Genomic DNA, 25,533 nt, shown 5'->3' on the forward strand with positions numbered 1-25,533 from the left:
AAGATCAAAAGCGAAATGGAAAGAAGTGGCTGCAAAACTGAAATCCGCCCACCCAGGCAGGCCAGCCTTGTTAGCGTGCCCCTCTCCCTCCGATTGAGCCGAATCTATCCTTCTCTGGCCATGCCATGCCCCGTCCACCATCCCATCCATCCTGCACCCCGCCGCCGCCGTCATGTACGTATGTACGTACTCCGTATATAGACTGCATCTACCCTTATACATATGCTGCAAAGCACATGCGATGGGATTTACTCCGGAGAGCATGAACTAATACTTTAATTCCCGACCTATTGATCCCAGACTCCGACATATTTCAGAGAGGCATTTTCCTGCCCCCTTTGTGTGTCAGTCATCTGGCTGGGCTGCCACGTTCTGTTTGTTGCCAGTCGCCCACCAACTTGGACACAGCTGTTGCCAGCGCAGCGACGCTAACCTCGAGACAAACACCAGGAATAAAAATAAAATAAAAAGGGAAGAGGGAAAATGGTACATAAGGTAGGGGGGGGGAAAACGGCCTGCCAGCTGTTCATGCGCGCAGCAAACACGGTAAGCTGCTTTCCTGCAAGCACCCGCTGTATACCTAGGTACTGTAGGCAACGCCCTGTAGGGGGCCTGGCCCTGCTGCAAGCCAGCGCTGCACCACGCTCCCTTTCACATGCCCATTCCAGCCCACGACGTCATGATACATACAGACAGCCTCTACCAAATACCCCTCGTTTTTTTTTCTTTTGCGCCATCAAATTTATCCTACGGGATTTCCTAATCAGTCATGGTAAACTGGTAAAGAAACGAGAAAAAGAAATCGAAATGACAAGCTTCTACCACCACCATCCACCACAGTTCTGGCACTCACACCACGTCTTACCACTCCAACCACTCCCACAAGCGACACTTGCATCACTAGCCACGGCCACCATTTTCTGCCATTAATGTATAATATTAATAACTCTTTTGAATTAATACATTATAATCTGCGCTGAAAGAAAAACCAACTCCTTTTCATCCTCACATCTACCCAACCCAACCCAACCACCGCAAGTCCCAGGCCGCAGCAGAGTGTCGCCAGCTAAGCGCAGCTCGGCTCAGCTCAGCGCGGCAACAAGACCTCACTGCTGCAACTCGGCCGCGAATCCGCACGGCGAACGTCGTCTCCATGAGTATCCTACAAACGCCGACCCCTTTCTCACTTCCATCACCACATCCCTGATCTTGTCATCCCGCAGCAGCGCATCCCGTGGCCGTTTCCGTTGTCGTCGGCCGTACAGCCTGACGAATCGCTTCAGCATGTGCTTCTCGCCCGCTGACAAGTCTGGCGAATTCTCCAACTCCGAGTCAATCATCCGCAAGCTTGATGAATTATGCGGCTCCGCCACAAGTCCAACAGCTACCTGCCGCACGTGCTGTCGGAAGTCGCGCAGCAAAGTTTGCACTTCATCCGAGCTTGGACACGCACCCACGTTGGACTCGGACCAGTCGTCTACCGGTTCCGAATCCTCGAAATAATGTGCATCTTCGGGACTTGATATATTCGGGACAAACGGCGGCGTCATAGTGCCTACTTGATCCCATGGAAAATGCTTGAACCATCTGTGTACTTTAATATCCTCGGCGTCGTCGGGAAATACGTGTCGCCCAAACAGGTCCGTCATCCGATTCGGTCCCGGCGGGCATCGATCTTTGTGCTGGTACCGTTTCGAGCAGATCCTGTTTTCCCTGTCCTGAATCATCCAAAAGAGCAAGTCTTTGCAGCGATCACTGACTGTCGGCCGTGTCGGGAAGCAGAATATCTCCTTGTGTTTCTGGCACATTGTTAGTTATCCCAACCTCTTCATGGCATCCCATGTCGCTGTCACGATGCCGCTACTCACGGTAATATTCTGCTTCGTTTCCTTCCTGCCCTTGCCTGCTCTAAAAGGTGTAAAGCCGTAAAGACACTCAAACAGGATAATCCCAATGCTCCACTAGTCGCATCTTCCATCGTAACCGCCACCCGCAATCACCTCTGGTGCCATGTATTGGCTCGTGCCCACCACAGAGTATGCCGTGGCGCGGCACCTGGTGCTGCTTCTGGGATTGAAGTGATTCAAATCGTTGAATGCGGTGTGGTAGCCCCTTCTCTGTTCGTTCACTGCAAGCCTCTTGCTCCGGCTTCTGGTCCCGTTTCCGTTGTCGTCCTTGTCGTCCGCAGCTCCCGACAGTCGGAAGCGCTGAAACAAAGAATGCCGATGCCAGCTGTAAAATGCCGCATCATGCGACCAGTGACCGTCAAAGGCGAGGCCAAAGTCCGAGATCTTCAGGTGCCCAGAGGGAGATATCAGAAAGTTGTCGGGCTTGATGTCCCGATGGATAAACTTGAGCCGATGCGTCTCTTCCACGCCCAAAATCATCTCTGCAATGTAAAATCGGGCAATCGTCTCGTGTAGCACGTTTTCTCGCATCAGCAGTCCGAGAAAGTCTCCGCCAGGCATGTACTCCATTACGAGGTACAGATTGGTAAAGTCTTGGAAACTGGCCACAAGCGGTACGATCCTGCCCACGTCAGCTTCGTCAAAATCGTCAATACATCGACCCGACTTACCAGCTCGACCCTTCTGCTGCGACCAGAAAATCACGCTCTGCGCGCAAATGGCCTTCCTGGCTACTCGACAGCATCTCCGACTTTCGGATAACCTTCATGGCAAAAACTTGCGACGATGTCTTGGGGCCCGTCATCTTCTCCCGCACAAGCCGTACCACCCCGAAGCTTCCCTTGCCCAAGACTTGAACTGGTTCAAAGTTTTGCCAAGTATGTGCGTTGTTCTTCATCTTTCGTCTGTTCTGGCTTTGCCCTCTGAGGACACGGCACTGCCTCAGGTAGCATGTTTCCTCGTAGAAGAACGCTTGACGCATGGCCTCCTTTTCCCTCTCCGACATTTGCGGACGGTAGTAGAGCCACGCTTTTAAATTATGCCACCGATGGAGTCGCGCATTTGGCGCATTCAACAACTCGTTATAGTAGGTTTCTATGCTAATTTTGACGGCGGCCGCCTTCTCAGTCGTCAGAATCGTTGGAGTGAACGCATCCTGGCTTGATTCCTTGATCGTGGTCAGTGTTTCCGGGTTCGACTTGGCGCGAAGAAATCGGTGGGTGCTGCGTCGCTTCAGCCCGTCTTTACTCGACGTCGTAGATACCAGTGACTCCATTGATGCCTTGCGAGATGAGCCACCATCCTCTGGGGACTGATGATTGACAGTGTTGTTCGTCGACGGCGTCTGCGACTCAGCTCCTCCTTGGGGGTACATGTTGTTAAGGGCTTGCATTGAACTTCTTCGACGCCTGTTACGTAGCGGAGCACTTCGAAGAATGACCGTGGTGCTGGGTGTGATGCCAAACGTGTCGAGTCGTAGGCGCTTGACAAGTTCCGCAGGCGTCATCGGGCTTTCCTTGCTTGTTGGATGCACATCTTGTGTTTCAAGGCCTCGTTTTACAGGCACCAGCTGGGCGTCTTCTGGTTTGTATTCAAAGCCATTCGAGTTATGTGAGCCTGCTGCCCAAAGTTAGAATTGTCACTTGCTGGTCGTTGATGTGTCCTTACTTTTGCCGCCAATCGCCTTGATCGCTCCTCGCAAATCTGACCATACCCTGGAGCTGGCACGCCGCAGCTTAACTATGTCCGAGTCCACAGGGACCAGGCTGTAAATTTTCTTATCAACTGGCGCTGCCTCTGCAGTCTCCATAGCGACGGAAACGAATGATGCTTCGGGCCGGAAAGACTGGTCTGAGCAGCACGCCTTTGCGATCAATCACGGCTCGCCCAAGTGCGCGAGGCGCCGGTCATGGGCAATCCTGGCACAATAGACTATGACTGTTGGGTAGAAAAGGAATGACGATATAACTGTGATGATGTCAACAAGGTAAAGTACAGCATTTCTTGTGCAATTAGTGATGAAGTAGGTGGTGCCCTTAGGTTGGGCGACGGAAGGAAGGAGCCCGCGTTGGCATCCTCGGCTCCTGCATCACGGGGAGTACATAACTAGCCCTTGTAAGGCGCTCGGGTTCGAGCGCAGAACTTCAGCGGTTAAAACATATATATATAGTTTGAATTCAACTTTTATTCGTGACAACGTGCGGCCGGACAAATCTCGCCACAGGCCGCCGTAGCATCAGGATAGATCGTACACAAAGTAATTAGTTCTACGCCAACCCATGCAATGCAGTCCTCACCTCGACATCACCGCGGAACCCCTTCAGCCGTCGATCTTCGTGTCAGGCTCTTGATCGCATGATAGATAACAACATGTAAACTCCAAGCCCGAAATTGTTCAGCCCAACTCAACCACCTGGTGGTCTGAGCGGGCGATAAATACAAAGGAAACGCGAGATTACAAAACAGACGCTTGCTCTTACTTGATCTCGAGCAGCTTCACGTCGAAGACCAGCGTGCTGTTGGCAGGGATGCCGGGCAGGGCCTGACGGCCATAGGCAAGGTTGGCGGGGACGGTCAGACGACGCTCGCCACCGATGGACATGCCAACGACGCCAATGTCCCAGCCCTTGATGACCTGACCCTTGCCGACCTTGAAGGTGAAAGGCTTGCCCTTCTTGTTGGCATCAAACTGCTTGCCATTCTGGAGCTTTCCAATGTAGCGGACACCGACGCTGTCGCCGTTCTTGACGATGCGGCCGGTACCAATCTTGCGGTCGTCAACGGTGACACCCTGGACAACCTTGACACCAACGGCGGCCGTGGCGGAGCCGGAGGGGCCCTGCTCGAGGTTCTTGGCGAACTGAACCTTCTTAGCGTCCTTCTTGTCGTCAGCAGCGACAGCCTCGCCCTGGTTGTTCTTGAGCTTCTTCTGCTGCTTCTTGGAGAGCTTGGCGCCGTCCTTGGCAATCAGGTCGTCGAGGTTCTCGGCCTCATCGGCAGAGCGCTTGTTCTTGCCCTTCTTGGCAGTGTCGACCAGCTGGGGAGCCTCCTCCTCGTCAGACCCGAGCTCAGTGATGCGGGGATCCTCAACGTCGTCGAGATCGTCGCTCTCGTCGTCCTCATCGTCCTCGCCGAGGGCGTACTCGAGCTCATCGATGTCGAAGTCGTCATCGTCCTCGTCATCATCCTCGTCGTAGTCATCCTCGTCGTCATCCATGATGTAGTTGCCGGTAAGGTAGACAGTGTGAGTTCCGGACACGACAAAGAAGATCTTTTCGCCCTGGTTGACGGTGATGTCAAGAGGCTGCTGGTAGTTCTGTGAAAGGTTAGCCAGATGGCGGCGTTCGTGCTGCACTTTTAAAGCGTACCCTTTCCGTGTCGAGAGTGCAAACGACAAAGTTCTCGAGGTCAGCACCCTCCTCGTCGTCGGAGTCGTCCTCGTCGTCGGAGTCATCCTCATCATCTTCCTCATCCTCTTCAGCGGCCTTGCCCTTGCCCTTGCCCTTGGACTTGGTGGGGGCATCCTCCATGTCCTCATCGTCATCGTCGTCACCCTGGGTGGCGGCAAGAAGCTTCGCGATGGCGGCGTTCTGGCCGGACTTCTTAGACTTCTTAGGATCGCTGGGGCCGCCATTCGCCTCCTCGTCATCCTCGTCGTCATCATCAGAAGCAGCGAGGAGCGCCTTCATATACTCATCATCAATCACGTCGTCCTCGTCGTCGTCCAGGCCGGGGAAGGCACGCTTGACAAGACGAAGGGTAGAGCGGGGAACCCTGGGAACGTTGCCATCCTCGTCGGCCTCGGGCTCCTCAGTAGGGTCAACAGCAGCCATGGTAATGCGGAACTATTAGGTATCAAGTCAGTTTCCAGCGTCGGCGAAGCAGATGCAGGTGTATCGCCAGCGAGTTGCGTCGTATTTTGCAACAGAAAGATCGAGCGCCGGTAGAGCTGATTCAACTTACAGAGGCAGGGAAGTCCATGGCGGCGGGAATCAGGATCTCGCCGGGAGGGACCTCGAGGCCATAGACGGGACCAGAAATGCCAGCCATTGTGTCGGTGTGATGTGAAGGAGTTGCGGAAAAGGGAAATGAAGATCTAAAGAGGTTCGTTTATAGAAGGTTAAGTCTACAACGAAGCGCAATCAAAGACCAGGTAGGGATAAAAGACGTGGTGGGCAGAGGTTGGAAGAGGGATGGAGGAAACAGAAGCTGTCGCTTTTTTTTTTCACGTTGCGCCGCTGCAGGCTTTAGAAAATTTCTTTGCCCAGTATTTTTTCTGCCAACAAATGATGCAGGCAGGGACAGCCCCGCCAAAAATTGTAGAGGCCAATGGGAAAGTGCGATAAGGCCATATCGGGTCTACGATAGTGGCTGTCTCAGCAACCAAAGAACTCCCCGCCAGAGAATAAGTGGGTCATTCAATCGACCTTTTTCCACCGCCTTCAGTGTTGTGAGGCAGTGAGGCAGCGAGGCATTCATACAAGCCACGGGTAGACTGCACTCACTCGTACAGATGGTACACTGAAATCGGAGGAATACATAAATTAGGGGGAAAAAAAGGGCTTAAAAGGTTCTTCGTCGTTGACCTGTCAAAGCCCCGAACAGCTGGTCCGTTCCTCCACACCTGCGCAACGGCCGGCCACTTAGACAGCAATAGGCCACAACGTGGAATGCACTAGTTGAGCCAAATATTCACCCTCTAAAGTTGTAGCGCCTTGTCTAGGTTTGCAAGTATGCCCGTAGGTTTTTATAGTATTCCGTCAACGGAACGATACCCGGCGCCGCCAGATCTAGCATTAAACCGTAAATCGGGTGAGATGCCATGCGTCCTCCGACGCCGAGGGAACAACACAGACATGGAATGTCTATCACTCCCATCCAATACGCTCATTTCGCCATCAACAGTCTGATATTAACATTATTCTTCATAAGTACATTGCTGTCAACATCCTTCCACCACTCCCGCCCCACCATCACCGTCTCCCCCTCCAAGCGAATGTGAAACTGACCAGCCTGTTGATTGTCACCTCTAAATTGTTGTAAATGCCCTGAAAGATTCCCATGAAAACTCCCGCCGGTCAAGTTGTAAAAAGTTCTAAGTGGCGCCGATGTTTGAACCACCCCGGGGTTTGGTGCGACAGAGTTGCCAATGCTATGCAGTTGAGTGCAGCAACAGAAAATAAAAGACAGCACGTCGCCGGCGCAGAAGCGAATGTCAAGAAGGTCGAATGCGAAGGGGAGGTTGGCCTGCAATGAGCCTCCCTCCAGTAAATGGGATAAAAGTCTCCCGAAAAACGAAAGAGAGAATAAGAAAACAAGTCTTGCCCACCTCAGATCAACGCACCTGGGCAATGCGCCCATCGAATTAGTTATTAAAGTGTGAAAAAAAAAAAAGTTCAACATCATTAGGCCATGTCAGCGACGGAGGGCTTCTCGACCTTTTGTCGACTCTCCTTCTTGCTGACCTGATATACAAGATTCACCGTCCACAGCTGCGCCACCGCCGCCTGCATCGCCGGCACCGTGCCGTACAGCGGCGCCACCAGCGGGATCAGCGTGTAGTCGAGGATGTTATTTCTGAAGCTGCGGTGGGAGAAGGACATGCCCGCGTCCAGCCCGGCGTGGCGCATATCGCGCTCCCGCGCCTTGACCGCCAGCCGGTGGTAGCTCTCGTACAGGAACAGGTACGCGCCGATGGCCATGAAGCCGACGGTGCGCAGGATCGCCGCCACGGTGAAGGTCCAGTTGAGCCCGTTGGGGTCGCCGCTGCCCTCGGTGACCCAGGCCCAGGCGCCCGAGGCCACTACGAGCACGGCCATGTGCACGGGCAAAAAGTGCGCCTCGAACAGCCGGTGGTACATGTAGAAGATGCGCTCCCAGTGCGGGGCCCGGACCGTCTCCTGCACCACGTCCGAGAAGACGCCGCCCTCCTCCGCCGCGGCCTCGGCGGAGTCCGGCAGGTAAAAGTCCGACGCCTCGTCGCCGGTGGTCTGGTGCAGCGGCCGGAAGCGCCGCGCGGTCAGCTTGCGGTCTCGCCACAGCCGGGCGCCCTGCCGCAGCGCGAAGCCCGAGTCGAGCGCCCCCCACATGTGTCGCAACGCCTGGTTGTACCGGGCACAGACGTCGCGAGCGGCGCCGCGGATGCCGGCACCGCTGCCGGAGGTGATGTTGCTCTGGCTGACGGGGCTCATGACGGTGCGGCATGTCAGGTGGCCGTTGGTCGCGAAGAAGCACTTGACGAACATGTGCAGGTCCTCGCCAATGGCCTCGGCGTCCGTGTCCCAGCCGCCGACGCGGTCGACGAGCGCGAGCGGGACGGAGTAGACCGAGGTCGGCGGCGAGAGGACGGACCCGTTGTACAGGCCGGACATGCCGGCGGCGCACCACAGCACGTCGGCCGTACGGACCAGCGCGGGGACGCTGTGTGCGTTGCGGTCAAAGATGATGGGCGCCGCGTAGAGCGTGGTGAGGGCCGTGTCTGGGTGGGAGAGGTGCAGGTTGGTGATTTCGGAAAAGTACTTGGCCGCGAGGTGGCTGTCGGCTGTCGTCTTGTTAGTAGTGCGCATAACATTCGGAACCGTTGTCCCCGCACTCACAGTCCATGCTTGTGATGACGACATTGTTGCGTGACTTCATCGAGTACTTCTCACTGAGCTTCTTGGCTGCCCAGGCCATGTTGCTTCCCTTTCCGGCAGCTTCACCGGGAATGTCGCTGGGGTGTGTGGTGTAGTCCATGCGACGGAACTTCCTCCCAAATTCCTGTATTAGCTCAAGAGCCTTAGCTTCTCCCTTGGCCTCTCGCTGCTCCATGGCTAGGTAGACCTAGGATGAGAGAGTCCTGTTAGCGGCCCCATGCGACAGTCACGGTGCTCAGAGGAAGCTTACATCATAAGTCATGGCCGCGTGAGGATGGCATGCCAGGACTTCCAGAGACTCCCGGAGGGTGTCGATTTCTTCCTTGTAATTGGGGATGATGATGGCGTGAATTACACTGTCTGCGGTCGGCTCCTCGGACTCGGACATGGAGCTTAGCTCAATGTCGCTCATGGGCTCAACTGAGGAAGCAGAAATGCTCAATCGCTCCGTTGTCAGAGTTTCGGAGCTTGAAATAGATGTCTGTGACTCGCGGCGAGGCCGGTGCATCTTGTAGTCACGGATTGCATGCAGGCGGGCATCCTTTCTCAAGCAGGCGGTAATGTCGCACACGGCCATGCACGCGCGGATCGGCGCAATGAAGACGAGGAAGTGAACAAACAGGGAGTAGTAGGCGAAGGCATAGGACCAGATGCCGGCGCCATAGCTGAACCGTGATGCAGGTGTCTTGTCCGAGGAATCGGGTGCGATGAGTCGTCGAGCGGCGGTGTACTCGTGTGAAAGCACCCAGTAGGTGAGGATTAGCAGGGCAATCAGGCTCAAACCACCCACGCGTCTCGAGAACCAAGCGAAAACAGTCATGACTTCGATGGCTGAGGTGGTGCCCTTTTTTGCGGCGGACGAGAAGCGAAGCTGCCCGTTGACGGCGACAGTCAAAGATTCAACGGGTCGAGAAGGATTCCAGGACGCTTGAGCCGCGATGCAAAGGCGCCAAGTAAGGAGGACAAGATTGGTATCGAAAATCCGACTTGACTTTGGGAGGAGGATGGCTGAATGATATTCTACAGAAAAGAGTTGAGAGTTGACCAATATACTGGCCAGCGACGTCTATCGAGGGGAGAAAGAGAAAAAGAAGGAGACAAAAGACTGTCACGGGATGTTGGAAACTAGAGGAGAAAATAAAGCGCCAAAAAGGGTTTGAGAGGCGGACGATGGGAGTGTAGCCAAGAGCCTTTACCTTGAGTGAAGTGAAGGGGGGGGGGGCTGCTACCATTGGCAAGTACCTCCTACAACCTTTCTCCTATAAGTTTGGACTTTATAAATTTATAAATAAAAGTATAGTACTTTTTAATGAATCGTCCTCCATGTATAATAGAAAGAAAATTCTTTACTCTCAGCTTCATGACTCTGCAGTCTAGAGAAGGGATCACCACCTCGCGAAATCATCACCGTTCGGTTGTCCCTACAGGTCAGCCACCACAAGCTGCGTAATTGTACAGCAATTGAAGCACTAGCTAACTAGCTAAGACATGCGGATTTGGGAAGTTTGAATCGGCCAAGTGGGAACGCGGTGTGGGAAGCTCGAAATGAAGGAGTGTAGGAAGCAGGGGGGAGATAAAGAGCCTCATGGAGAAGGCGATTTGCCGGCACACGCCATAGAAAGCTGCTAGTATGAAATTTCTAATAGTCTCTAATAATGAACCGCAGGAGAAGAATGGCGGTGAATTATCGAAGACGTCTTCTTTTTTCGCTCTCTGTAGAGGAGTCAGATGACGGGATGTAGCTTGAGCGATGACAGCTGGAAAGTGGCAGAGAAGTGGGAGGGAGGGAGGGGGTGTATCTACAAGCTCCAGGCGCCTCAAAGGCACGATGACGAGACTATTATAATGGGCTTGGCAGTTGAAGTGAAGAAGTGGGAAGCACATGTCGCCGGATCACGGAGAGGAAAGGAGGAAAACACAAGCCATCGGAAGACTAGGCCAGGCTTTGGGGCCGGGTTCTTGGAGAAAGCGGGTGCAAGTAATTCTAGGTGTAAGTTGCAGCGAATTACAAGGCTGGTAAAGAGGAGTACAAGGCGGATTTGGAGGCGCAAGTGGGAATGCCTCTTTCACGGGGACCAGAGGGTGATAATGGCAAGGCAAAGAACGAAACCTGCGAGGTAGATAGCCAGGTTAGCGGCTGGAAGTGGGCTGTGGCGGTAGAAGATGATGTACCTGACGACCATGTACCTCTCCACTGCCCACGCTCGGGTATGCATACCGACATGGCCCGGGTACCTATTCTAGCGTTGAACTGTAAAATGTCTATATCGGCCTCAATTTTACAAAGGTGAAGAATGGTGGTAAAAGAGGTAGATGGCTGGAATGGCGGAGGCTGCAGTCGGTGTAAGTCGACCAACAGGCACGCCAGTGTAAGCTACAGCCATAAAAGATCAACTATAGTAGAATGGGCTCATCAGTCTCGCCTATCCCATGCATGTTTGAGTAGAGTGATGCCGTCAACTTGGGCAGGGCATATATTGATGGCCTTTCAATTCTGCTCGCCTGCTCGCACGACACTACCTTTCTGCTCTCTTGGCGAAGAGCCACCCGAGCAGTACGATCCGAGATGCGTCGTGTACATCCAAGCCGCAACAGGATAAATGTCTCGTGAGAAGTCGTCGAAACGGAATATCCCTGAGATGCTGCTCTGCCTGTCAGTAATGCGATCAGAGACGCGCGTCGAATATTTCCGGCCGAAAGAAATTACAAATAAAAATATTTCAAAAAGAAAAAAAAAGGCAGCCCTATGGCTATTTCCCCTATTCCATATTTTGGCTCTCCTGATGACCTTTCAAGGCGCTGTTATGTTGCAGGACAAAAGCCATCATGGAGCAAGTAAAGGGCACTGCCACAAAAGTACACGCGGCCCCGAAATACGCCAACTAGTTAGTTGGTTCGATGAGAAATATGCCGCCAACTTAATCTTATAGTGGTAGAAAAAAAAGCTGTCTGTGCCAAGGCTTCGCGTTCCTATTACATCCAGACTGTGCCAGTTGAGAAGGCGCAGCAAAGGGGGGGGGTGGCACTTGAAGAAATTGTTTCAGCACAAACCAACTTCTACGGATAATGAAGGCCTAAATCAATAGGATGGAAAGCACTTTGATAGAGATTTTTGACATCTTCAACCTCGACATATCCATCAGCCAACCAACACACTAACTAGATCGCAACTCATCGCCAATCGTAAAGCATGACAAGCAACCCCCCTGTGTAAGAGGCAACGGGAAAAAAGTTACATTGCAGGCAAGTATCACAGCCCCAGGACCTGGCCCAGCCCTGCGCCAGCCAACTATGCCGACAACGTTTTCTGGGGTCCTCTTCTTAGTGGCCAGATTCTCGCCGCTCCATAATAGTAAGTGAGGTCTTATCCCGATCGGGGAGTCACCCAAACCAGGGGTCCCGGTCCTTATATCTGTTTCTCCTGTGGGAGGAGAGAGGGGAGTGGGCAAATCTTGCTCGAAACAAGAAGCTGACTGCCGTGCAAGTGGGCTGATCTTGCGAGATTTCTCGTTTGGCGGAGAGGCTTACGTATATACACGACAAATCTGGTATCTTGTCCATCCCTCACAATTCCTGGGGATTTTCGCCAGCTTACTTGGATACACTTATCATGTAATTACAGAGTCTACTACGTCGTTCAACGTAGTTCAAGACCTAGGAAGAGCACATGGGCTCGAGATAACGTCATGGGTAGCCATCATCTGCAAATCAAGAGGCTGGAAAACCACACGCAAAGGCTAGCCAACGCACACGCCCCTCCATCGTGCACAGAGACACCAAATAACCAGCCCAGCTTCATTCTCATGGGGGAGGCAAAAAAAAAAAAGGCATCAATGGTTAAGCTATATGCCGCCACGAGGCCCACCGATTCGATGCCGGTTCTCCAGCCACCCCCCCCGGGCTTCTTGTTCACAGACAACAGGCGAGTTGTACAGAAAACGGAGAAGCGATAGCGTCTTCTCGCCATGCTCGACACGCCTTCCCCCCCAGTCGACTCGGGAGATTAGATGCCTCCCCACGTGTGCGCAGCAGCTCGGCGGGCTCGTCAATCAACTACCGCGCGCGGGGCGCCCCCATGCTGAAGCGTCAGATTTGAGAGGCAGCCCAGCAAGACTGATCGCTGGCAGCAGTTACAAGCATCATGTTTCACTCGAATAAACGAAAAAAAGAAAGAAAATAAAGGGCGCGCCTTGGTAAACAGATGTCACTCTATTCATGTCAAAATTATACCTCTCGAATAGACGGCTAGACCTGAGCTCATAAGAGGCAGGGTATAGTGCAAAATGCACAGCTTGGCCTTGCGTACGCTCTGGGACTGCGCCTGGCCCAATATCACAGCTGCTGCGCCTTCCATCGTCATTTTTGTCCTCGGCCCCGAAATCCGTCACCGTTTCAGCATCCCCAGACTCCTGGGCGCCATACCCAAAATATTCTATGTGTTTCGCTGCCGCTTGTCAGAGCACGCCGTGCATTGACCTGCATCGACAGTCGAACGAGAAGAGGCTGTGCTGTCCCCTATATCCAACACAGCAGGCAAAGCGAAATCATTCGCTCGCGTGCCATTTCGGTCGCAGACTAAGCCTTGTAAAAGATGTACAGCCCAGAGTGGCTTGGTGCTCAACTCCCTTAGCCAAGTTGTCGTCGTGGGCACACTGAGGCGCCATGCCTCCTAGAGATGGGAGGCCTGCGATCAAATCATCTCCCAAGTGGTTGTGGCGCCGGTAATAGAGACTCTGACATTGACATGGGACAAATCTCTTGTCCTTTGTCGGGTTTCTGGTCGCTTCCTCACGGGGCCTTTTCGAAGAGCTCCAAGATCGGTTTGGCAGCCTAGATGCGAATGTTAGTTTCACAACGCAGACCCAACGGTGATGCCAACGCACATCAATAAACTTCTCCAAATTCTGATCTAGGTTGGCCAGGTCCTCCTTGCGGCGCGTGTTCTCGGCAATCAGCTTCTGCTTCCTCTTGAGCAGCTCTTGTCGGCGCTGCTCCAGGCCCTCACGCTCCGCTCGTTCGTGTTCGATTCTCGCATACATGAGCTCGTTCTCATCATCCGTGGCACGGTCCGGGTTCTGCGCGAGAAACTCTTCCACCGGCATCAGCGGCAGCTGCTGGTACTTGTGACTATCGACATGGATTAGCCCGGTCCAAAACAGCCCTTTTCATGCGGCCTCCCCCCCCCTCCCTCTTCGTCAGAGAACCGCATATGATCAAGCATACTCGTATGATTCGCAAGCAACAATCTCGCCCTGGAGATGGCGCTGCTCGTAGTAGAGGTTCTGCAGCTGCAGGTGGAGGCGGTCGACGTCGTGGCGGCGCTCGGCGGTGCGCGTCTTGGTGTCGCGCGCCGCGAAGCAGGCATTGCGGTGCAGGCCGCGCAGGTGCGAGAGGCTCGTGAGCAGGCGGTTCTGCTGCCGGGAGATCTCGACGCGGCTCTCGGGAGACGCCGCGGCGGACTGCTGGGCGACGAGCCGCAGGAGGTCGCGCCCCTGGCCACGTGCCTGGTCCGACATCTGCAGGACGGTGGCGAGGATAGGGTCGCTGACGATTTGATCGACAGTCATTTTGACGGCAGTTTCGGGGCGTCGATGCAGGGCTTGTATCGATTGTTAGAGACGTCGGCCGCAGTCTGGATGGGCGAGACGCTGGTGTTGCGCGCAGGCATTAAAACCAGCTATTTACCACAGTTGGGCTGGGACAACTTCGGAATCTGACACAAGCCACACTGGTGCCAGCCACAGCACGCTAGTGATGTGGCACTCGGCGCTACGCCGCCCGCAATTTCAGCGCTCCTTTGCCATTCCATCACAAGGTTGAGCTTGACTCTTTATTATTATTAAGGTGCGGCAATTAGTTTACCTCCTAATAGTACGGATAGTAAGCATCGCCTCGGTGACATTTAAGTAGACATTTCTGGCTCACTCATTGCCTTCATCACCTCTTCTACCCAGACCAGACCACCACTTACCACTCGTAGGAACTGACCGTCCGCTGTCCGTCTGACAAACGGGGGATCGCCGCCAAGGTTCGCACGTCACGACAATTTCCGGCCTGCGTTCAATAATTCTTCCCCCTGCCCTCGACCTTGCGCCATTTCCGTCTTTTCTGACTTCTTTTCCTTCTTCCGCTCTCTATCGAAACATATTCCGCAATTATCAGATTCGCCGCATCTAGCAAAACCCGCATTTCCCTGGGCAAAATCGCCTTGCATCGCCCTCCTTCTCCACTCACCCGGCGTCTTTGTTGAGAAGTGGCATCCGTCCAACCGCAGGGGTCCCCCCCATTTTCTCTCTTCACCCAACCAATTGCCGCAGCGGCCAAACTGCCCGTGCCGAATCCCATTCGACCTCGATCCGAAAATATTTCGCCTGCGCCTCCTCTCTTGCAAAGCCCTTTCTTTAACAATTCGCATCGCCCGAACCCGTCCCCCTCCACCTCATGAGTTAAACGTAGCCCCAACCCACCACCCGCTCGGCCACTCAACACCATGCCGTCCGTCACGGCTTTGACACCGACTTGCTCCGGCAGGCCGAGCAACACCGACGACGCCTTCTCCTCAGCGACGGCCTCGGGCGCCGACACACCATCCAGCGACCAGCCGACCCTCAACCGCCGCCGACACTCCTTCTTCCTCCCGCGCCGCAAGTCCATCGTCGGCCAAATCATGGACACCGAGGAAAGCCTGCTGCTCAAGGTCGACCTCTTCCTCTCCGAGCTGGAGCGCCGCCTCGAGTTCATCGAGCGCTACGGCGACATGAGCCGCGACTACAACTTCTCCCGCGCCTTCTCCACCCTGCAGGCCGTCCGCACCCGCTGCTCGCAGGCCTCGGAAGAGGTCATAGGCGCCGGACGCCGCCGCCTGCACGTCATGATTGAGACGCTGGAGACCCGGTACCAGGAGACGCTGGCGGCGACCGAGTCGCTCCATGAAAAGGCCTGCGTCGGCATCGATCTTCTTGAAGGCATGCTGACCGAGTTCGAGGAGCGCGCACACAAGCTGCGCGAGCAGAGCTTCGCCAACGCCGCCACGGCCGCCGAGGCCTTCATGGACGAGGGTCGCCGTGTCGCCACGGAAAGCATCGAACGCGCCAGAGAGGTCATGGACGAGGGTTTTGAGCGCGCCAAGCGTGCCGCCCTGTCTCTAGAGGAACACATCCAGCAGGCCATCCTCCTGGCAAAGGAAAGACGACTCCTGGCGTACCATGAGCTGCCCATCCCCTGGCGCAACAACCCGCACATCCACAAGGGCTATCGCTTTACCGAGACGAAGCTCGAGTGCGTGTGCTCCATCTTCAACATCTCCAACGAGTTCATCAACATCTGGTCCCACGCTCTGGGCCTCGTGCTGGTGCTTGCCGTCGCCTTTTACTTCTACCCGACCAGCGCCAACTTCTCCCTCAGCACCAAGAGCGACGTCTTCGTGGCCGCCGTCTTCTTCATCATGGCCTGCCTCACGCTCGTGTGCTCCGTCATCTGGCACACGATGAACTCGGTCGCCGACGTCAACGCAATCTCCATCTTTGCCTGCGTCGACTACACCGGCATCTCCCTGCTCATCGCCGCGTCCATCATGACGACCGAGTACACGGCCTTCTACTGCGACCCCATCAGCCGCTGGACCTACATGCTGCTGACGGCCTTCCTCGGTGTCGGCGGCGTCATCCTGCCCTGGCACCCCCGGTTTAACGGACCGGACATGTCGTGGGCGCGCGTCGCCTTCTTCGTCGGCCTAGCCCTGACGGGCTTCATGCCCATCCTGCAGCTTCTCTACACGCACGGCTCCGAGTTTGTCATTGACTTTTACTCGCCCATCCTCAAGTCCGTCCTCGTGTACTTTGGCGGCGCCGTCGTGTACGCGAGCAAGATCCCAGAGTGCTGGTACCCCGGCATGTTCGATTACATCGGCGGCAGCCACAATCTGTGGCACGCGGCGGTGCTCGGCGGCATCATCTTCCACTACACGGCGATGCAGCAGTTCTTTGCCAACGCCTTCAGCCGCGCAGTCAGCGGCTGCCCTGCCTACTAGACCACGTTCCTGTATCTGCAGCATACGGGATAAGTCGGGGTCGCAGGGGGCGCATCTATATACGTGTATGGTATTGGACATGGAGGACATGACGGATGTGGGTTATTTACACTGATGGATATACGATTGACGATGGAAGTCGCCCGACCCGGCACGCGTGTCAGACTGGCCATCGGCGTATGGAGGGTGGGCTGCATGAGCATGCTGCATACATTTACTTGCATCACATACATTGGCGTTTGGGACATTTTTTGGTATTTTTGCATCTTCACATTCGCTTCTCATACATACATTATCCAGTAGATGAGCACACTGCGCACGTTTACGGACGAGCGCGTGGATAGTAGATGAGTTTTCACATGTCAATACAATCAACTTTCATAAATCAAATACGTGGCATTTCTCCTTTGCTCAAGCCCATCTCCATGTATCCTAGTGCAATAACAAATGCAACCCGTGTTATAGTAAACATACATCCGTTCTAATACAGTGCCAGCCATTCCAAGAACCACATGAAGACAAAGAAACCGTAAATTCGTAACAGCGTTGCAAGAGTTGGCCAAGTAAACAGCTAAACTTTAGAAAATCATCAAAACTCCGTCGTCGAGTACAATGCGTTAGATGAAGAAACAAGGAGGGGTAACGAGGGACGCTACTGCGCGTGGACGACGATGTCTGCATAGACGTCGTCGGGGATCTGCTTGATGATGCCGATGGTGACACTCTTGATAAGGTCGGCATTGAGCGGCGGAAACGACCGCAAGACTTTATTCGGGCTACAAAAAGACACGATTAGCACACCACACCTAGGGCCAAGCGACAAGGCCTTTTTTTTTTTTTTTGCTACACATACCTTGGCGACTGGAGGATCTGGGCGCGCATGATGGTGAGCTGCGCGACGATGCAGAGAATGTTGAGGTGCGGCCCGTACGCGAACAAGAAGTCCCAGAGCTTCAGCACCTCCGGCAGCGGCGGCGTGCACGCGCAGAGGGTGAGCACCGAGGGGAACGCGTAGATCTCGGCGGCCAGCCCCTTGGCGGCCAGGTGCATGGCGAGGCGCGGGTCGACCACGGCGAGCACGCGGTCGACGAGCGCGAGCCCGCGGTGCACGCCGGTCATGGCGCCGCGGATGTACGCGGGCACCTCGCGCGTCAGCAGCGCGTGGAACGCGGCGAACGCCTCGCCCTCGCTGCGCGCGGCGTACAGGAACGGCGCGGCCAGCACGTTCATGCCCTGCACGTAGGTGCCGGGTTCCGGCGCGCCGGAGCGCGAGGCGCCGGAGGCGCTGCCGGCCGCGCCGGTGAGCGACTCCCGCGTGGTGGACGCGCCCCGCTGCGGCGGCGGTCGGGACGATGAACGCCCGCTTCTGCTGCCGGGGCGGCTGAGGGCGGTGTCGAAGCCGCCGGCGACCCGCTCCTCCTCTCGGGCGTCGTGCAGGCGCCACGCGACGGCGTTGAGCAGCCGGATCAGGCTCGCCTCGCTGACGCGCCGGCGGAACAGCGGGTCCGTCGTGAGCGTGCGGAACGTGTCGTTGCGGATCTTGGCGTACGCGGGGGACGCGCCGCGGTGGATGAGGGCCAGGTAGTCGTCGGTGGGCATGATGGGGGCGTCGAGCAGCACGAGCCAGACGTAGATGCGTAGCGTGGACTGTCACGTAATTTCGTCAGTCTTCTTCCCGACTTCATCGCCTCGGGGAACGAAGGAAGAAAAGGGAACCTTACCATGCCGTCCTCGGCACTCTTGACGCCCTCGTCGACGACCTTCCACCGCGCGCTCTCCAGAGCCCCGATGAAGTCGCCGTCGTTGGGGCCCTCGCGGATGATTTGCTGCAGCGAGAGGTGGCCGTGCGAGAAGACGGGCTTGCTGACGCCGCTGCGTCGCGCCGCGCCGACCGCGTTCATCTGGTGCATCATCGGCGAGATGGCATCGCTGTTGGCGCGTCCGCGGTGCCTCTGCTGCTGCTGTTGAGCCGGCGCAGCAGGGACCACAGCCGCCGCCGCTGCAGGGAGCGGAGGGGTGGTCGTCGTCGTCGTCGCGGCGGCGCGCACGGGCGAGGCGTTGCGGTGCAGCGCGTCGCGGTAGTGCGGCGAGATGAGGGAGCCGCCCTGGCTCGCGGCCTTGGCGCCGAGGGTATGCGCGGACTGCAGACGGCGGAGGGCGCGGTGTGTACGCGGCGAGGGCGGCGGCTGGAGGTCGGTATGGAGGAGGGAGTTGTGCTGCGGAGGAGGAAGCGAGGGCGTGGCGATGGCGGCTGGTGACGCGCCCTCGCGCGAGGGACTGGTGGTCATGATGGGGATCGTGGGCAGCGGCGGCTGCGGCCTGAATTGGGGGCCCGTAGAGGGAGGATCAGAGGGCGAGGTTCGAGGGATTCGAGTTCAGATGTACATCGAGTGTTTGTATGGTGCCGTTGAGAACCGCGTAGAGGCGTAGAGTGGTGGCGGCCAGTGGGGAGGTTGGGGTTGTGGGCGGAGACGAGGCTGAGCCAGCCTCGCGCACAGCAAGAGCGTAGTTGAATGCCTTAATTGCGAATTGGGTTTTCTTTGGGTAATTTTAGTGATTACAATTGTTTGATATCCAATCAAGCTATCTATTTAATCTGCATTGGCATTGTGATGCGCGTCGACTGCTCCAAAATCCGCACCACAAGATTATAGGGCAGGCACGTGTTCCAATACCAAGCAAGCAAATAAGAGAATAATACCAAGTAACGGGTTTTCCATGTTTTCTAAGTTGTTTCCAGAGAGCACTTCGCTCTCCTTGAAACGTTTGTTGGGGTCAGGGCGTGGCAGGCATTGCTTCGTGCGATCACATCTGGGTCAAATCTACATCACGGAGTACTTTTGGCTGTCCAAATGAAGGTATCGAGCAGTGAACACCCACAGGTTTAATATTGACCTATTCCTCGGAGATCAGAGTACTGCTTTAGGGGGCAGTAGGTAAACAAGCTAGAGCGTCTGTCAAGTCGCAGTCAGAGCCACCTCGGCAATTCGTTACATAGCTACATCATTTTTTTTTCTTCACAGTTGCATATCCGCTCGGCAAGGTGGCGTGGTATGGCATGCCAAGTGTCGCTGACGTAGTGTTAGAAAGTCAGGACTGCGCGTTGGGCAGCCTTGTGCGAGGCCGCGACCTGGCCAGGGCCACCGTAGCGTAGTTGTGCCGCGGACAATTGCCCGACAGCTCGGCTCCGATATCTCGGGGGCATCTTACATGCAGTATAGCTCTTATCACAGCATTTTCGAATGACGTGCTTGCCAAGACAGTGGCGAGGGACTGCATTGTTCAGCGTGCTCCAGGCCGTGACCCACGGGCACTCCAGCTCGTTGCCTGCGCCGGTGCGGTAGTATTTCTGTTCAGCCGAGGGTTCTTGCACCGGATCCAGTCGAAAGCATATGGGCAATGGCCGGGCTTGGTATGCCGGACTGTGGTGAGCTGTGAGTGTCACAAGAGTCCGTAGCAGATGGACCTGGGAGGTGACCAAGAATGCGCCTGCCAAGACTGTATGTGCCATATGATCACTTGGTAATTATGTCATGGGCATGTTTCCGCACGAGATTCTCGTTCAAAAAACAATTCACTTACACGGTATTGCATGGAGCGAGGCGATGGGAAGGTCGCTGTGCTTGCCGGAGACTGCTGCCAGTCATGAACAAGAAGGATATCGACCACAAGGTAAACCGCGGTGCGTGCAAGTCCGTATAGCTAGCCATAACCTGAAAAAGACGTCATTTTTTTTTCATTTTATCAAATATCGCGTTAGACGAGTTTCCTGGCATTGTTCGAACTGGTGTCACAAGCAGATACCTGGGAGACATACGTGTGTAGTCGAAAAGCCGGTATCCACGAATTCGCATGGGCGTGGGCGGCTCTTGATGAGCTTCTTGTTAAAAACGGACCTGCTTCGCACCTACGCCCTTGGGCTTCAACGATGATGATACGGCCAACGCGATGCCATAAAGACGAAGTAGGCTGCAAAAAGCCACTCTTCGGTTGACAGGTAGCTGGTATCCCCAATCAGCTGTGAATTGCAAGACAAGTCTAACAACGACGCGAAGTTTGGCCAATGGAGCGGCAAGGCCGCGGCTGTATAACTCTGACAAACGCGAGCAATCGTCTGCCAAGTTGCTAAGGGCTGGGTGAATGTGGTAGCAAGACATCTGGACGGCACATCGGTGCCGGAGCGGCACCTGTGGGCAGCGGAGATAGAGTTTGGCCGTGCGTGCGTAGGGCCGGGTGGCGTGCCGGCCAAGACGGCATGGAGATGCCATGGTTATCACAGCACGGTGGATTAGACTGATGCGGCGGGTCAATTGGCGAGATTGCCAGTCGAGATGCGAGGTGCAGTGTCCGGCTTCGGTGTGCTGGGCTGGGGTAGGATTGGGGTGTCGAGGGATCTAGATGTGACGTCTGCGGGCGGCCAAGGTCGATGGGTAAAGCCAGAGAAAAATGCAGTGGTAATGGGCGATGAGGGACTCGGATCGTCGGCGGGCAATGGTGAAGCCACGACGATGAAAAGGAAGGCAGTCGACTGTTTGTTTGTCAGCAGAAAATAAGAAGCGTTGAATCAACAAGCATCGTACTAAGAAGACCTGGAAGCGCCGGAATAGGCCTGGAAATTAGTCGGCAGTGCGCGGGTCCCTACGTACGTACAGTGGCCTCGAATGGTCAATTCCCACAACCTCGAGGTACCTTGTACATCCTACTGCCAACAAACCATCCCTCATCATCACGTGCTTTCTACATCTCGCCCAAACCAGTCGAAAACATCCAGATGTCCACTGCCCACTGTATCTTGTGGAATCTCGGATCGTTCTTTGCTTCTCCAGGTTAGGGGCCGATGGCGACATGTCCCATGTGGAGCGTCCTCAACGCCATGCTGATGTCGTGATTGCACGACGTCTCCGGCCATCCAGCAGAGCCACCATAACGAACAAGGAACAAAGGGTGACGGAGCGAGCAAAAAAGGCTCGTCGGGGCGGAGAATGAAATCACCATGGCATTCCATTCTGTCGGCACTTGACCAAGGTAGTCATCCATCCGACTTGCCCATCCGAACAAATTCAACATCGCCAACAACTCCTCCAAACGCCGCCACCTCGCGATTCCGTCCGCCGAGCCCAAACAAAATCTCATCTCTCGCCGGACTTCACCTAGCCCGAGCACCGCACAGATTCCCAGCAGCATCCACCGCATCCTCCCCAGACGCCTCCTTTTCTGTCTCTCCCAACGAATTGCCTAATTTATCCCTGCCATTGTTCGCTGGCGGTCACTCGTCACTTGTCCCCCCGCGTCAGCGCCCTGCTGACCCCACGCCGACCAGCCGTGTCTGACATTTTTAGAAAAGTCGTGAACCCTTCGACCCTCGACCTTGGTTGTCGTCGTGTCTCGTGGCTCGTCGGGGCGTACACAAACACTCCTGCGACCCGGCTCGCCATTCCTCACCCGGCCAAGCCACAACACCAAACGGCGCCGCCCGCTAAATAGCATCTATCCTACCTACCTACGTCGGCGGCGTGCCTCCGTGGTCTCCCAGCCCTACCTTTTTTACTGTCTTGCTCGTCAAACCCAAGTCAAGTCACATCTCTCCCGCCGCGCCGAAGCGCCTTGTACGCCCACCCTCCTCCGCGGACCGAAGAGGCTGTTGGAACCTCTGCTCAGCTGGTACGAGCTGGCCTTGTCTCAGATTCTTTCTCCGCGCTGTCATTTTTCAACACCGAGATGATTGTGTAACTCCAATTTCGCATTCCACGATATATCCCCCTCTCCTCCTCTTCTGCTCCCTCACTCTTCATCCTCATCCTCTTTCCGCTCCGCCAAAGATTTTTCCCACAAGTCACGGCCATGCCGCGCATCTCCAGCAGGATCGGCCATGGCCTTACCAAGGGGCTTGGCATCCAAGTGGAGGACCCCGACCGCGGCCGCGATGCCGTCACTCGAGGCGAGTCTGTCATGTCCGCCCAAACCAGCGATTCCTTCTTTGAAGGCCCTCCCACTACCTTAGAGTGGATTCATGAACAGGTTCCTACCCGCCAGGAGACGGCCGCCTATATCAAGTCTCTCTTCCCGTTTCTCTCTTGGATAACACACTACAACTTACAGTGGCTGGCTGGCGATCTTGTCGCGGGCATCACCATTGGCGCTGTCCTCGTTCCCCAAGGCATGGCCTATGCCCTGTTGGCCAACCTCGAGCCCCAATTCGGTCTCTACTCGTCCTTTATGGGTGTCATCATCTACTGGATCTTCGGTACTTCGAAAGATATATCCATCGGTCCTGTCGCCGTTCTTTCTACCGTTGTCGGCACCGTCGTGGCAGATTTCAAGTCATCCGGCTTACCCTATTCCGCAAACGTCATTGCCTCTGCCCTATCCATCGTGGCAGGTTGCATTGTCTTGGGTATGGGCCTTCTGCGTCTGGGTTGGTTGGTTGACTTGATTTCCATTACCTCCCTGTCTGCATTCATGACGGGCTCTGCCATCACCATCGCTGTCAGCCAGCTGCCCGCTCTTCTCGGCCTTCATGGCTTCTCCAACAGAGACGCTCCGTACAAGGTCATCATCAACACTCTCAAGAACCTTCCTCATGTCAAGCTCGACGCTGCTCTAGGTCTCACCGCGCTCTTCCTACTCTACCTCATCCGATTTATCCTGACCCGCGCCGCCGAGCGCTGGCCCAACAAGAAGCGTATCATCTTCTTTGCAAACACCATGAGAACCGTCTTTGCTATCTTGCTCTACACCATGATCTCATGGCTCGTCAACCGAAACCGTCGTGAGCACCCGGCCTTCAGTGTCCTGGGCGTCGTTCCGAAAGGCTTTCAAAATGTCGGCCCTCCTCACTTAGACAGCGCTCTCATTTCCAAGTTTGCTACGCACTTGCCCGCCACTGTCATTGTCATGCTCGTCGAGCACATTGCCATTTCCAAGTCTTTTGGTCGTGTTAACAACTACACCATAGACCCTTCTCAGGAAATGGTTGCCATCGGCATGACCAATATTCTCGGACCCTTTCTCGGCGGCTACCCTTCCACTGGTTCCTTCAGTCGTACTGCTGTCAACTCCAAAGCTGGGGTCCGCACACCAGCAGCTGGCATTATCACTGGTCTCGTAGTCTTAATTGCTACATATCTTCTCACCTCAGTCTTCTTCTATATCCCGAGCGCATCTCTTGCTGCCGTCATCATCCACGCCGTCGGCGACCTCATTACACCTCCCAACACGGTCTACCAGTTTTGGCGAGTCTCTCCCCTCGAGGTCTTTGTCTTTTTTATCGGTGTATTTGTTAGTGTGTTTGTTCACATTGAAGAAGGCTTGTACGCCACCGTCTGTCTCTCTGCGGCCATTCTTCTCTTCCGCATTCTTAAGGCGCAAGGCCGGTTTATGGGCAAGGTCCGCGTCCACTCCGTCCTCGGCGATCATGTCATTGGTGCCGACGACAAGCAGCTTGTTGGCGAGTATGGCACATTCACCGAGACGCTGGAGAACTCATCTCGCAACGTCTTCTTGCCTCTGGACCACGGCGATGGCTCTAACCCCGAGGTGGAGCTTGAGAATCCCTATCCTGGCGTCTTCATCTACCGCTTCTCCGAGGGCTTCAACTACCCCAACGCCAACCACTCCCTGGAGTATCTCATCGATTACATCAAGTCCCAAACACAACGCACCAGCCCTGAGATGTTTGAACGCAAAGGCGACCGACCATGGAACAACCCCGGACCCCGCAAGACGGCCAAGAGTAGAGAAACCGACAAGGATCGAATGCCGAATCTCAAGGCCATCATTCTCGACTTCAGCTCCGTTAACAATGTCGATATTACTTCAGTCCAGCGTCTGATTGACGTGCGCAATCAGCTTGACAAGTACACGGCCCCCAAGGTGGTTGACTGGCACATCGCCTGCATTAACAACCGCTGGACCAAGCGTGCCCTCATTGCCGGCGGATTTGGCGTGCCCACGGCCCCCTCAGACGGAGTCCCTCACCGCTGGCGCTCAATCTTCAGTGTCGCGGAGATTGGCGGCAAAGACTCTGCCGCTGCTGTCGCCGAGGAGAGCGCACACGAGCGTGACCTGGCCCTAGCCCTGCGCCACAACCAAGCTCCCGATGAGGAGATGGGCAAGGCGGGTGATCTGGGTATATACGACTCGGACGAGCCTATATCTACGGGCCGTGATGACGAGAAGCCCAATTTGGCCGCCACGCTTCGCCAGCGCCGCAAGGGGGCCGTCGTTAGCGGCCTGGACAGACCGCTCTTCCACATTGACCTGACGAGCGCTGTTCAGAGCGCCATTTCCAACGTCGAGGCAAGAGAAGAGTTTCGCGCCGGAACCATGACAGGAGGATCTTAGTTTTGAGTTTTCCTTCTTTAGCATTTTCTGATTTTAGCGAGCATATCTGCATGCATAGGAGCGTTGGGCTGTTTTACTGTAGATGGATCATTTTGGGCATATCCTTCTCACACCGGATAAGATAGATGATGCGTTTTTTCAATAGACTTTTCTACTCAATACGCAAGTCCATCTACGTCATCTGCTATCTTGAGATTTAAAGTTCAACTTGAAGTGTGAATGTGGCAAGGGTCATTAAAATCACGTGATTTCGCGAAACCGATTTTCGCGTCCATTCACGCTTCGTCGGTTGCAACTCATCAACGCCACCGACAAGACTGAAATAAAATAAAAAAAACTTTTCCGATTCCGACTCAGCCGTGCTTTAGGAGGTAACGAGGCCCTGCCGCAAACACAGCTTGCCGATTCTTAATTGCCGTTGCAGACGAGCGTCTCGGCCACTGCCGGCCACGTTGTCACCATGCCGGTGGGCATCCAGCGTCTCAACGCGTGACGCACACAGCCTAACCCCAACATCGTCTTCATCAAGCCCCTACCGGGCCCCGACTCCGCCACCGCCCAAGACTTTCTCGAGCGCATCGCCGCCCAATGCCGTCCGTCCCCCCGCCCCTCCCCTTCC

At 55.3% G+C, this 25,533-nt stretch overlaps 7 protein-coding genes across 7 annotated transcripts; 2 read left to right on the forward strand and 5 right to left on the reverse strand.

Moving 5' to 3' along the window:
* Window positions 1–1,961: 1,961 nt before the first annotated feature.
* ISF_00064 (Protein kinase-like domain protein) lies at window positions 1,962–3,414 on the reverse strand (the record flags this gene model as incomplete). Its single annotated transcript, XM_018843671.1, has 2 exons — window positions 1,962–2,529; window positions 2,579–3,414. The coding sequence occupies 2 exons, from the start codon at window positions 3,412–3,414 to the stop codon at window positions 1,962–1,964; spliced, it is 1,404 nt and encodes a 467-aa protein (XP_018708121.1).
* Window positions 3,415–4,383: 969 nt separating this feature from the next.
* On the reverse strand, window positions 4,384–5,957 carry ISF_00065 (Peptidyl-prolyl cis-trans isomerase, FKBP-type; the record flags this gene model as incomplete). Its single annotated transcript, XM_018843672.1, has 3 exons — window positions 4,384–5,223; window positions 5,276–5,752; window positions 5,871–5,957. 3 exons carry the CDS (start codon window positions 5,955–5,957, stop codon window positions 4,384–4,386), a joined length of 1,404 nt encoding a protein of 467 aa, XP_018708122.1.
* A 1,355-nt stretch (window positions 5,958–7,312) lies between these two features.
* Window positions 7,313–9,362, reverse strand: ISF_00066 (hypothetical protein; the record flags this gene model as incomplete). Its single annotated transcript, XM_018843673.1, has 3 exons — window positions 7,313–8,448; window positions 8,504–8,729; window positions 8,793–9,362. The coding sequence occupies 3 exons, from the start codon at window positions 9,360–9,362 to the stop codon at window positions 7,313–7,315; spliced, it is 1,932 nt and encodes a 643-aa protein (XP_018708123.1).
* A 3,968-nt stretch (window positions 9,363–13,330) lies between these two features.
* ISF_00067 (THO complex, subunit 5) lies at window positions 13,331–14,109 on the reverse strand (the record flags this gene model as incomplete). The annotated part of the gene is made up of 3 exons (XM_018843674.1): window positions 13,331–13,372; window positions 13,426–13,669; window positions 13,766–14,109. 3 exons carry the CDS (start codon window positions 14,107–14,109, stop codon window positions 13,331–13,333), a joined length of 630 nt encoding a protein of 209 aa, XP_018708124.1.
* Window positions 14,110–15,032: 923 nt separating this feature from the next.
* ISF_00068 (Hly-III related protein) lies at window positions 15,033–16,571 on the forward strand (the record flags this gene model as incomplete). Its single annotated transcript, XM_018843675.1, has 1 exon — window positions 15,033–16,571. The coding sequence occupies one exon, from the start codon at window positions 15,033–15,035 to the stop codon at window positions 16,569–16,571; it is 1,539 nt and encodes a 512-aa protein (XP_018708125.1).
* Window positions 16,572–17,223: 652 nt separating this feature from the next.
* Window positions 17,224–18,859, reverse strand: ISF_00069 (Rab-GAP/TBC domain protein; the record flags this gene model as incomplete). The annotated part of the gene is made up of 3 exons (XM_018843676.1): window positions 17,224–17,347; window positions 17,425–18,218; window positions 18,293–18,859. 3 exons carry the CDS (start codon window positions 18,857–18,859, stop codon window positions 17,224–17,226), a joined length of 1,485 nt encoding a protein of 494 aa, XP_018708126.1.
* Window positions 18,860–22,412: 3,553 nt separating this feature from the next.
* On the forward strand, window positions 22,413–24,914 carry ISF_00070 (sulfate permease II; the record flags this gene model as incomplete). Its single annotated transcript, XM_018843677.1, has 1 exon — window positions 22,413–24,914. The coding sequence occupies one exon, from the start codon at window positions 22,413–22,415 to the stop codon at window positions 24,912–24,914; it is 2,502 nt and encodes an 833-aa protein (XP_018708127.1).
* Between the last annotated feature and the right edge of the window lie 619 nt (window positions 24,915–25,533).

This window comes from Cordyceps fumosorosea, assembly GCF_001636725.1.
Source record: "Cordyceps fumosorosea ARSEF 2679 chromosome Unknown scaffold_1, whole genome shotgun sequence".
Lineage (NCBI taxonomy): Eukaryota > Fungi > Ascomycota > Sordariomycetes > Hypocreales > Cordycipitaceae > Cordyceps > Cordyceps fumosorosea.